Source organism: Hippocampus bargibanti, linkage group LG01 (genome assembly GCF_051943395.1).
Source record: "Hippocampus bargibanti isolate YZ-2025 linkage group LG01, ASM5194339v1, whole genome shotgun sequence".
NCBI classification, from domain to species: domain Eukaryota; kingdom Metazoa; phylum Chordata; class Actinopteri; order Syngnathiformes; family Syngnathidae; genus Hippocampus; species Hippocampus bargibanti.
The window spans coordinates 8,700,459-8,714,166 of record NC_142734.1 but is presented as its reverse complement, the minus strand read 5'-3'; the positions used below and the strand labels follow the sequence as shown (position 1 = coordinate 8,714,166).

The 13,708-nt window shown below is 41.2% G+C and overlaps 1 protein-coding gene across 1 annotated transcript in view; it reads left to right on the top strand.

The window, feature by feature from the left end:
• LOC148902981 (protein bicaudal D homolog 2-like) overlaps nt 1–13,708 on the top strand; it is a 37,979-nt gene that overhangs the window by 10,722 nt on the left and 13,549 nt on the right. Inside the window, exons 2-5 of the mRNA XM_088994335.1 lie at nt 3,749–3,961; nt 11,313–11,465; nt 12,631–12,845; nt 12,929–13,160. Of these exons, the coding sequence (XP_088850461.1) occupies nt 3,749–3,961; nt 11,313–11,465; nt 12,631–12,845; nt 12,929–13,160 (813 nt within the window). The remainder of the gene's footprint in view (nt 1–3,748; nt 3,962–11,312; nt 11,466–12,630; nt 12,846–12,928; nt 13,161–13,708) is intronic.

Below are 13,708 nucleotides of genomic sequence, written 5' to 3'. Positions count from 1 at the left end.
CATGGTTTGGATTCCCCAAACAACTATGTTTTTACAAAAACATAAGTTGTTCTGGGCAGAGTATTGGCTCGACCTGGAGTAATAGACCATGGTTCACATTTAAAACAGCAGTTCTCAAGATGCCTTTAACCACATGCCATCCCCCAGAAATTATAGTATTGTGAGGAGCTGATAGTCTTGAGCTTAATAAAAAATGCGACATGTCTCGCAGCAATGTAGCTGACTGCTCCGTGACCCGTGAGTGAACATGAACCCACAGGAAGCAGGCGGGAGGATGGCGTTGCTGTTTGTCATGGCAAGCTCTTACTCCACGTGAGCTGTGATTCACGGGGCAGAAGATTCCATTCGCTGTGTGTAACTGTATTTCGCCTTCCCAGTCCACTGTTCTTCCCCGGCCGGCATCCAGATGGAGTGTTTTCATGGCACTTTGTAAGGAAACTGCGGGAATACCCAGTGGTCCCTGCATCCAAATGTCTGAACTACTTTTAGCACATTATGTTGTTCTACAAATAATAAGAGAGCCCAAACATCAGCACCAGCGCATTCAAGTCTGGTCATGCGCCTTGTGATATCACATTTCAGCATCTCAAGGGGACTGATGTTTTGTTTTGCTTTATTTTGCCTCAAGAAAACTTTAACACGGGATCACATCCTTCATGGAAATGTTCATCATCCATGATGTTTTTGTTTAAGGTATTCATTAAAATGATCACCCCCTGGAAGTGTGGACATTGATGCACTAATAAGAGAACCAAATCCAATATCATCTTTTGTCCCTAAGCAGTGGTAGAATATTTGATCCATGCTTTCTCAGCCTTGCCTACATCCCTCTCGACCCCAATCCAAGGAACTTAATGGAACTGTCTGAATCCTATTCGAGCAGGTGGTGGATGGTGTTGCTACAATGCAGGTTTAATCTAAAATACCAAACCTCGAATTACAGCCACATTCCGAACCTGCTCTGACATGTTTTCAACTATATGCATTGTTTTTATCCAACATTTGACCATCGGTGTCGTCGCGTCCTTTTAGTTGCTGAACAATCAAGTGAGAAGCAGCTGGTGTCAAATTGATCCTATCCGATTCAAAACGCAAACCATAGCATGGCAACTTGCTCGTTCGTATTGCCTTTTGGATTCTTTTTAGAGTCTCTCTTGCTCCACGTCCATCTTGTAAACAGTGTAACCTTGTAATTTTCACGATGGGTGTAGAATTACTTCAATTATAAAGGATGACTAACGTGGCTCAGTGATAACAGCATCAGATTCCCCCAAATGGAATAGATGAATTGGTTCTCTGATGGTTTTCAATCTGTCTGTGTCAGATTTTAACATTAAATGAGAGAAATCGAAGGGTATTGTCTTGATTGTCAAAGTAAAAATAATGCAGACTTCTAAAATTCTAGTTCATGGGGTCAATGGTAAATTTTGTGATTTTTTCTTTCAATCTAAAGTACAGTAAAGTCTCGTTATATCGATATCGGATATATCGATAGTCCCGGTTATATCGATACTATTTCTATGCACGCACGGAGAAAATTACATGCAAACAGGGTCGGATATATCGATAGTCCCGGTTATATCGATATTTTTTCGGACTCCCTTGAATATCGATATAACGAGACTTTACTGTATGTTCTTTTGATGCTGCGTGGATGTTCAAAGACCAGCTTGGCAGGGTGCATTGCTATAGTATAGCCCATCTTTGCACTCAACTTGAATCTGACATCCGAGCTCGTGTATATGGTCATATGTGTTTGGTGATTTATTTTATAATATCTGTCAGCCCATGTGGCATAATCATGACCAAAGACCATCTTTTGATTAGCTCCACAAGAGATTTATAAACCATACTCTCATGTCCAATGCAAAACTGCGGCATATGGTAAGATAAAGATAAATATTAATTTGGGTAGGCACGAGCAGCTCACCCTGAGATTAGTGGCTTGGTGGCGTGTGTCCAAAAGTTACCCTCCCCAAATCCATTCTTGGTCAGTGAGATTGGAGATCTTCAGTCAGTAGGCTTTAGTTTTTGGGGTGCACACATTTTAAATGAAAAACCTTTGATTGACGCTGGTTTTTTTCCTTCACAATCCACCCCCAGGGAATGAGAAGGTATGGCGTGTTTGATGAAAGGAAAACACACAATGACACAGGAAAGGCAATTTTCTATCCGCCAACAAACATTTTGGTTTGCTATATTGAACTGCACTACAAATGATGCCAGAGTGCGGTGAACTCAGAACTGTCCTTTGCCTGAAAGGCTGCTTGATGGGCCCTTTGTTGTTGGGACAAAATTTCATTGGCCAAGTCAACGGGCATTACTTGAGGAGAAAATCTCTTCCTCCTAACCTCCCTCTCCTTCTCAGACTAATCCATTATTTTCATTGGTGGAAGGAGGTTGTTTTTGCCAATGTTGGTTTGTCTGTCTGCAAGTAGGATTAGACAGAAACCACATGGTTTATTTCCTTCAAATTTCAGCAAAGGACTGTCGCAAGAAACCTCCCTTTAAATTGATAGGGTGCACTATTCCTTGCTGCACTTGCAATCAGTTTTAGTTGCGGGTATTGATTATGGTCCCCTTAGCAACACGTCATATATCCACACTGTGGTATAATTGTTTGCGACTCCCTGTATTTTATGTTCATTGTAATGTGTTGACACTGTATAAGCATAACAAACTTGCAATCATTCCGATCCAGATACGGCAAGCATTTAGTGTGAGAATATCAAATACTGACATTACATTGCTAAAATCTATGCAATTATGATGGTGAAGTCAATGTTTTATCATTGACTGAAACATGTAAATCATATCCTCAAAAAGCAGTCAGTTTAATATTTTATAAATTTGTTCATCAAAAAAAATCTCATATTTGTCTACAAAAGTTACTAAAGTAGGTCAATTCGACTTCATACTAATGCCCACAATATTTTTTTCTGACAGAATTCTAGAGCTTAACCTAATGCGTCGTGAAATGGTGCAAACCTGGCAGCAGCTATTCACGTGCTGGTCTGTGTTCATCAACGAAAACACTTATGTCAGATTAATCCTGCAGGTGATTCAATATTAAGTGACACGTGACCGTGAAGCATAATGAGAACCTGCATTTGTCAGTGGAACAGTGCTGATGAATTGACAGGGTGGAGAATGAAATCTGGGAGGTGATTTTAATGAGAGGGAATTGCCTAACCTAGATTTTACTGTTAGCAATACATTTCCAACTGGCCGGACCTGTCTTGCCTTTTTCCTTTCTCCTTAAAGGCCACAAACAACAGATGTGTCAAACTGTGTGAGATTTATTGACCACTTTTCCATTAGCTCACAATAGAAGTTCAAATCATCGCATAAGGTAGAATTCTGATTATATCTGCCCTCTTTAGTGATTTAAGCTGTACAACATTCAAATAGCCAATGACCTTCCCGCTATGATCTCCGACAGTATTAAGAGTATTAGAATACAGGCCTCTCTTTAGACCCATTGCTCTACTTTTCTCCATGTACTTTCCTATCATCACTGGTGTGCACGTGCAGGGATGAGGCTTGGGGGGATGGGGTGGAATGCATGAAGCGGCCCAGATGGAGCTAAACTGATTATTTTTCCAGGGTGATACAAGCCCAGTCGATTGCTAAGCCTCACTGATAGACCACTTAGCATATAGCAAAATACTCACTCTTAGTTTGTGTGATTTATTTTTCAGATTTTTTTTCTGTAGGTTTTAACTGAGGTTGTCCTCCTGTGTTGTAGGCTTTTGGACAAGCCTACTCCAACCACCGGAAAGTGGCAGCAGATGGGGAGAGCCGGGAGGAGTCTCTTATCCAGGAGTCGGCCTGTAAGGAGGCCTACTACGAGCAGAGGGTCCTCGAACTGCAGAACGAGCTCCGGCAAACTCGCAACATGCTGACAAATACGCAGTCTGAGAATGAACGCCTGAGCATAATTAACCAGGAGATAAGAGAGGTGAGAAATGACCTCAAATTCAATTGCTCAATTAAGAATGGAGATTGATGGTCGTCAGGGTTATGTATTATGGTGTTTGTCTTCAGCTTTTTTTGTTTCATAAAATATTTTGATTGCTAGCATCCACCAGGCTAAACATGGCTGCTCTATCAAGCAATGTGTGGTGCAGCTTGGCAGAATATTTATCTGTACTAACTTTGCATTAATTCGACAATGGACAAGAATTAAATTTTCATGTAAATATAAGTGTGCACAAGTTCACTCATCTTGGATTCTTTCGGTGTGGGCATAGCCTGGAGGAGCTGGTGAATTGCTTTTTTGTAATTGCAGGGGAATGGCTTTTTACACATTGTATCCAACACATTCTACTCTTGTCAGCTCCCCAAACGTTGATAATGCATACCCTTATTGTCTCTGCCCCACTTGGGACAATGGGCTCACCCTGTCAAAGCATCCATTACTTGCACTCACAACTGACCTCATTACAAGAGACGAGAGAGCAGTGCAGACGAAGAGTGTGTCTTTGCTTGTCTTTGATCATGTGATGAGTCATGGAGCTAGTGATGGGGAGAGCAGCAATCAAGCTTGAGGAGCTTTGAAGCGACTCCGTTTAAGTGAAGGATGGTTGAGACCTGAAGGGATCAAAACAGATGAGCATAGTGAGGGAGTGACAGAATTTGATGGTTACCGTTTTTTGAATTTATTGAGACAACATTTGAGGATACTGACATGGGAGCAATTTTGCTTTCAAACTCGGCCTCAATTCAACTTTCACTCTCTGACACATCATTATTCTAGTTAATCTCGTTTTATGAACGGAGCAGCAGCTCAAAGTAGAATTTATAAATACCGCTGGGCTGTTGATGAAATGGTTATTAAAATATATTTAGTAACAAGACCATAGTTATGTAGGGGATCAGTGCTGTTGTCTATTACTTGCAACTTGAGACAGATGTCAGCAGTGTTTCTTGACTGCGATTAGTGAAAGACTTAAAAATGGCATGTTACTCACGACGCCTTAAGTTCAGAAAATCTTGGAGTTCCTCCTTTTAATTGGGTCAACTGCTGCTGAGCACTGCATCCCCCTTGGTGTATTTTTGTTTGTTATGGAAAACAAATGGACCTCACGAGATTTTGATTCACGAGAGCAGTGACGTTTTGAAAATTCGGTTATTCATGGTGAAAGTTTAGAAAATTCAAACAATTCGAGTTAATCTTCGGAACGGATTTGAAAGTGGACACTTAGATTGCTTGCTTCAGATCTCAGGGAAGGGAAAAAGACACCTGAGGTCCTCAAGCTGAGAATGCCTAGTCACCTTTGTTACCAGGCACGTACAGGGACGTGTGTTTGGGACATGGAGCATTGTTGTCAAATCAATTATTTTTGTTCCGTGTGTTTGCTTTTAACATTTAGTTTGTAGTCGATGTGCACATTCCACCATAATGTCACTGATCCACTGGTGAAAAGGACACTTTGATCCTGTCCTCTTTCACCTCGAACTGCTTCATATAACAAAGGGGATGCAGAAAGTACTTAAGATTAAATAACTGTGTGTGTCTTTTGTGTTGTGTCACAGTATTTGTTATTTAGTTTTGTTGTTGCTTTGACTTCAAGATGGCGCTGCAAAAGTGGCTGCTTTTACAGCAGCTCTTGTATTTTGTTTTACGACTTATTTTCCTTTTATCACTTTGCTGCTGGGAAATGTAAATTTCTCCACTAATAACACACTAACAAAGGCTTTCGTTCGCTGACGAAGCCTCTTGGGATAAGAAGTGAAACGTCCGGCACCTTCAAAGAAGTACAGATGACGGCTGAAGAAACCTTCTCATCTACACTAATAAAGGCTAATTCAATCCTATTCAACAACAGTATATTAAAAGTACATCCCGAATGCTGTAAACAGAATAGATGGAGAGACTTTCTTGGATGTTTACACATACAAATTAATTCCAGTTATGGCGTCAAAGCAGAGCACCAAGCGTTTTGCTCATGGGTTCTGCATTGCGGTGTCATCTAGCACCATGGGCCTGAGCCAATTCCAATTGGTTTCATTCAACTCTCTGAATAGCCCCATCCATTTCAGATAATGACACCTCTAATGGTCCTTCAGCGGGTGCTTGGCAGATTTGGTGTGGCAGGGAAGTGGAGGCAGCATGGGCACCAACGGGGCATTATGACCAGATCTGAAAGAGGCTTTTGTCTCCTTGATTTTAAATTAGCCCATAAACCAAAGCGGCGTTAGAAAGAAAGAAAGGAAGGGAGCAGGATTACAGTAGGAAATGAAAATGGAAAGATGAAGAAAGAAAGAAGCTCAAATCTTTCGGCAGGCTTAGTACAGTATATTTTCTTTCATGGGAAACAGTGGTCCTTTCCTGAGACATAAACATGTCTGAATAATTCAAATAATTGTAGGATAAAAGCCACAATTACGCATTTTGTGTTCCCTCAAATGGCATCATCAAAGTTCGACGAGAGCTGCGTGTTGCGCTAAATCTAAGAAAGCGCTCTCTGACGCCAGTGTGTCCCCCAGGAACACACATTTTACACAAGACACATTTCTTAGTTTCGGTACACTCAACAGGATTAAGTCCTCACAAGAAGCAGAAACATCGTCAAGATGCGTATGCTAATAGGCGCAACATCATTAAACCATTTGCGTGACTCTAGAGGAATGTGCCTGCAGTGATGACTTTCATTATGGGCACAAAATAGGGATTTCAGTTGCCAGTGTTTTTCTGCAAGCACTACACTGAAGATACTTGCTTAGATATCCATGTCACCCCATTAGATGTTTGAATTAAGATACCGGTACTTTCAATAGCTTTCTTCCTTGCTAAGAATATATGCCTTATACAGTATTGCACTTAAAAATCCAAAGGGACTTATTTGACTTTTTTAATGGCAAAGGTGTTTTATAAAACCACTAAAAAATGAGTCATTTTCTTTTTTTAATTATTTTATTTTGCTGGTCCGATCAGTGACTCAAGTACGTGACCCAAATTGTGAGCTTTTTGATCCATTGCACCACTAGAGAAGAACATTAGGCTCGTTCCATCTCGATATAGTATTTACAGATGATGGATGAATGGATAGACAGCTTACCGTATTTGGAATTGTTTACTCAACAGAGCAGATGGATGTGGATGGATTTTCACACTGCATGCAAATTTAATGTTTACTTGCAAGGCACACAGGAATCCTACAGGGCTTTTGGTTTATGAAGTCATCAGTTCTACGTGCACTCGTTGCTATTGCTCCAATTTGGACTGCTGTATGGACTTCATTACTACTCTAAACCCTCCAGATGTTATGTGGGTCAGCTGGTCACAGCCACCAGCGCAATTTAAGGCAGCTCTGCTAAATCTGTCTCCTTTATTACCAATGTCTCTATTTGTAGCCTTTAAAGCCTTTAGACTCGACCAGGCAGAGTTGCTTTATAATAATAATAATAATAATACAGTAAATTCTCGTTATATCGATATTCAAGGGAGTCCGAAAAAATATCGATATAACCGGGACTATCGATATATCCGACCCTGTTTGCATGTAATTTTCTCCGTGCGTGCATAGAAATAGTATCGATATAACCGGGACTATCGATATATCCGATATCGATATAACGAGACTTTACTGTAATAATAATAATAATAATTATTATTATTATTATTAATACATTTCATTTATAAGTGCCTTTCAAAACTCTCAAGGACACTTTACAGTCACGTAAGATTGCCATTCGCGCCAGCGTTCACTCCACCCGCTTTGCCATTCACCTCAGTGCTTTGTCTGCTTACCGAAAGTGTCAGTCTTGATTTCATCTCAAGGCTCAAATGACAAGAGGATGTTTCTGTGCTGGATCAATCGATGTGAATACATCAACAGCTCATAGACTCGAGTCTGACACTTAGACTTCACTAATGGGGCCATATTGCTCCAGCTTTTGTCCCAATGGCCTAAAAACTGTTAAGTGCATCAAGGCACATTTTTACCCTGACTAGTAGTTTCACAATGGGAAATTTACAATCAATCATCCACACGCAACTCTGAATGCAAACTCAAAAATTGTCATTTTAAAGGTGTCTTCCTGATGGCAGTCAGGAAAGTCTGAGTGAAATAATCACACTAGGCAGCGCAAGGATACAAAGATCTGCTTTCATCCTCACAGATGGTAGCAAGGGTTCACTGAGCACAATAATGCCTCTGCTTGGTTGTCATGTGGTGGCATTCAAGGTTGGTGAGCATTTTGCTTATTTTACTGAGCTTTATTTTAAATTTACTGGATGAAAGACATTTACTGAAGTTTGCAATGCTGTATCAATGCAGATACTCAAAGTCAGGGGGTTCAAATTCATTTTGTATCGTAGGTCACATTGTAATTTGGGTTTCCGACACAGGGCCTTTATGACTGAGGTTCACCTATCCATCCATTTTTCAACATTGCTTTTGCTTAAGGGGGTTGGGGTGAGTTGCTGGTGGGCTGCACCCGGAACTGGTCTTCAGTCAGTCGCACACCGTCACTGTGTTGAACCAATCCCTCACTACCCGCTTACAAGTCTGGCGAGTGTACCACGGCATTACTAAAACTATCAGCGAACAACTTAAAGTTCAGTGTGAATTCAAACAAATGTATGGTCGTCTCTGTCTACATATTCACAATAAATATATGAATGACGAATTTTGAAATCAGCGACCAGTAAACTGTTTGTCCTAATGCTACATTTATTTTGAAAGAGGCAATTGGAAACAAACAAAATGCTTTTTAAAAATTAAGGAAATTTGCACCTTGGTATTTAGCAGACATGAAATTGGTGTACATAATTTGCTTTGGAGGGTCACTTCGAATGATGTGACGGGCCTTGAGTATGCCCCTCTGCTCTCACTGTTACCCGAGTCTATCGGACAGTACTCACTTCAGAGCCATCCGATTTAAATACCGACTGTAGAAAGGCATGTTGGATTCGCTGGTGTTAAGGAAATAGCCTTTAACCAAGCACGAAAATCCTAATCTATATTTGGCATAATCCCGATACTTTGCCACTGCGACTGTGCTATTGCCCCATTGAAGTTTTGCTTATAGCGGCTTAAACACATTGGGAAATAACTCAACGCTTTGGGGTGATTTAAGCAGGCTCAGCATCATCATGCCGTTAAGCTTTCCTTGGTTCACTTGACAGCTCCAGTGGTCCGAAAGGCACTTTGAGCTTGGACTTTTAAAAGCCTTTCCTAGTAATGTGCTCTTGTGACGTTTTGCGGCACTCTTTGACCTAGAAATGGTAACCTCCCTACCTTGGAAGATGGTTTGCTATAAGTGTCCACCCACTTTGGATGGAAGTGGCACGTTTGTTGGTTCAAGTGTGGTGCTTGAACCAAATGGGTTGTGCTTGTTCAGATGTCACTAGCTATGTTTGGGGGCAGAAACAACATTTCTTTTGTTTTTGTGGCCCTCTGATGACCATAGGTCATACCTTGGTAGCACACAAGGAGATGTTAATGTCGCTTGGCTGTGTAGTTCACAAGGCCTCCCCATTCTCCAATGACCTTCTGTCAGGGGGTCGGGCCATCTGACCCTAGTTTTCAGTTTGGAAATAGAATGTGTGGTGCAGGACATAGAGGTGAAAGGCCAAAGCTCTGGCGTCCCACATAATCGGATGGAGGGGGGCTTTTAATCAAGTTGGCTTGTGGCCTGCTAAATCAACAGGAAGGACCCGCCAGTTGAAACAAATGTTTGACAGAAATGCCGTAAACTACCAGCTGGGACGAATCTTCAGCATTTTTGATTCTATAAGATTTTTCAAAGAGGGCATAAGTCACGTTCTACTGAGTGCCACGTTTGGTTTAAGGACATTTGGTTCAATGTTTGATTTCATTGAAAATAAACTACTCATGAATAATTATTTCTTGGTGACTGGTAAACCAACATTAAGTGCATCATCTCACTTTGTGTCTTTTTTGATGCACAAAAATCAACAGTTTAAATCAACAGAAAATGTCTATTGATTTCAACATTCACACAATTCGTAATTATTTTAGCCCTCCCCAATTTAGACTCAAGTGTATAATTGTGACAATCAGTCACAGAAAAACTTATCCTGTGACTGTAAAGTGACCTTGAGAGATTTGAAAGGCGCTTATAAATGAAATGTATTATTATTATTATTATTATTATTATTATTATTATTATTATTATTATTATTATTATTATTATTATAGTAGCTCTCCCACACTCCAAAAATCCCCACTCATTAGGGGAGCGCCATTCCTGAACATGAATTACACACCAACGCGTAGCTCAGTTCTGCACGTGATAATCATTTGGTGTGGCAAACATAAAGGGCGTTGCCTCTACTGTCGGAAACAAAACACTTCCAATGAGACAGTGCCCAGATTACATTTCTCTTGAGGCACGTTGCTGATGTTGTTGTGGAAAGAAATGTCATGTTTGTTTGAAATTAACTGCTGCATGTGGCTATTGGAAAAAAAGCTTTCTATCAGATTATTGGGGAGTAACTTTAGTGATTCAACCTGTCTGCCTGTCAGGTTTGATTTCATTGAACAATCTTGCATGCACTGGCTAATGTGCTGTCAAGTGTGAGTGATAGTGCCCACCTGGCAAAGGGATAGTTCATCTAAGTATGCCTCTGCAGCTATTAGGTCATATCTGCTGAGAGAATGACACACACGCACAAAGTCTCACATGCTACCCACCCGGCTCAGGCGATGATGCATTCTCGGTGACGAGTGTATGTGCTTTACTTCCTTTTCCTCACGTCACCTGATCAAATGGTATTTTTTTTCTGCTTCAAATGTCATGGGTGGTTTGTTTCCAAGAGCGATACATGAGTTTGTGATGAACCAGGTAGCCCAGTAGAACAGAGGGCATTCTTACAGATTCAGGTTTGTGTGTGTAAGTGGGGGAAGGGGCCTTCCCTTGACTCTCTTACCTTTTTTATAATGGATGAGGGCTTTTCTGCATTGCACGACAGTGTGCAGGGCACATTTTCCTGGATGTAATCTCTGAAATGAACATCCAATCTGTTAGATCTCGTTCAATTGTGCAACTGAAGACTCGTTATCGAGGAGGCTTAAGTGGATTTTTGTGGCGTCACAGCCGGAAGACACCTGGCCTTGCATTTCTCCATCAAGCACACACAGCAAGCACGTGTTGGTTACGGCTAGATGTGGATTTAGATTTCGTGCACGAGACAATCTGACACAAAGCAACAATATCCTGCCAGTTACCATTTCCTCTGACTGTATCTTTAAAATAATAATACAAGTTTGAAAACATTGTCACTTTCAACTCTTACTCTTTGTCTGTGTCTCTGCTGTGCCACCATTTTGATGCCACAGAACAGCCAGATAGTGGAGCTCCAGAGGAATCAGTTGCGTGATGACATCAAGGAGTACAAGTTCCGAGAGGCTCGTCTGCTGCAGGACTACACTGAGCTGGAGGAGGAAAACATCTCGTTGCAGAAGCAGGTCTCGGGGCTCAAGCAGAGCCAGGTGAGGCGTAGTTTGTTCATACGTTGAAAATTTGAGTCACACTTTTGCTCACACTGCCAAAGAAGTGTTGACAACCGATAAACTGATTAAATGCGAAGAGGAGGCATTTTTTTCAGCAAGACTTTGCTCAGATTCTCGGCTTCTTCCATATGCCAGGGTCAGTGTGCAATATGCTTTGGTGACGAAGTATGGTGGACACCAATGGTGAGAGATACTGTCAAGATCGCTTATAAATACAACGTATTATTATTAGTAGCTATCTTTTAGCTTCTTGTGCCGGTCCCAAGCCGGACGGGCATCTGACATAAAAGCTTGGCCAAAACAAACACGCGGATAGAACCTCTAAAGATGGAGGACACTGATTTGCTGTCGCGACCCCTTGAAAGGAAAAGCCGAAAGGAAAAGAAGAAGATCTATTAGCCAGCTAGCTAGCTATCATTCTATCTATTTGAGTTACTTCCAGGTTGAGTGAACGTTGGCGCGTGTGGTAGCTGCTCACCCACAGAAAAACTTATCCTGTGACTGTAAAGTGACCTTGAGAGTTTTGAAAGGCGCTTATAAATCAAATGTATTATTATTATTATTATTATTATTATTATTATTATTATTATTATTATTATCATTATTATTATTATTATTATTAAGATGAATCCTAGAGGATGAAGATGAGTAGTCCTATTGAGGCTTTTTTGTCCCATGGCACTGCGGGTGCAGCTTACAGAAACCAGCAGGCCAATTGGAATGCAGCTTTAGTGGTTACTGAGGCAAAAACAGGGCACTGGGAGGAATTTCGTCAAGCTATTGACAGGGACTTCTGGACTGAAATTCAAGGCCGCCATCCAGCATCTCAGGAGGACGGAAAAGTAGTCCACAATCAACGATGCTTATATATAGGTTGCGCACGACTTTGACCAGGAGGGCTCTCGATTTACCCGTCAAACTACTTCCTCACCTCACGTAATGGCTACGAGTAGTGAGTTGTGACCAAAGGAACACGATCCCAAGCAGCAATTTATACCCTTACAATCTTTGGGGGAAAAAACAAATACCCATGTCAAAATAGACATAGTACTCAATATAGTTATTGGCAATTATTTTATGAAGATTAACTGTCTTGAAGATTACGTCGTACCTCACACTTTTGTTGTCTGTTATTTTTGTCAAGGTTGAATTTGAAGGTTTGAAGCATGAAATACGTCGTCTGGAGGAGGATATGCAGTTTCTGAACAGCCAGTTGGAGGATGCCATCCGCCTCAAAGAGATTGCTGAGCGTCAGCTCGGTGAAGCCCTTGAGACCATCAAGACTGAACGTGAACTGAAAGCTTCTCTTAGGAAGGAGTTGTCCCATTACATGAACATTGGAGACACACTATACAACAGGTTAGTTTTAAGCAGGATCACAATCTCTGCCTCACTTCACGCCATTCAGTGGTCTCACATCACCCTCAATTTCCCTTTTGCAGTCCTCTCAGCATCTCTCTGGATGGCCTCAAATTCTCCGACGATTCCACCATTGAACCCAACAATGACGATGCTCTTCATGGTTACGAGAACGGCTTCAGCAAGATGCTCACCAACGACAACCGCATACCCAAGAAGGAAGAGTTGTTCCACCCAGCACCCAGTCTTGTGGATGACCTCCTGAGCGAGTTGAACATTTCTGAGATCCAGAAGCTAAAGCAGCAACTCATTCAGGTTTGTGTTTTGCCATAAGAAAAGACTATATTTTTTGAATGATAAGCTTTTTTTTAAATATGCTCACTCGCGACTTTAATGTTAAAATTATAGCTTGGAATGGCGCCCCTAAATTCCCATTTCCTAAACATTGTAGAAGTCTAGTATCACTTCTGGTGAAATATCTCTAGTGGCCACCTTCTCCAGCATGGTGGTGGTAGTAATGCACCAAAAGTATTTCCCAACCGCCAAAATTAACTTGAGGAAGTAGTAGACATGGCAACCAATGTTTAGTATGCAACTTCCACCACAACAAGGATTTAGTTTTTACAGTATTGAAAGGTACTACACCTGACCACATTTGGCGCATGATTTGAATTATTGTAAGCCGTTTTAAACCGAAAACATTTTTTTCCCTTGTTACAAGGATACGTTTCATCCACCCAGACCTCGTTTTCTGGGCTGCGCTCTAAAATACACTCTCACACCCTACCACTGTACAAGTGTTTGTGTTCGGAGTGCCAAAACACACTTCCCTCCCATTAATTCCTAAATGCAGACGATGTTAT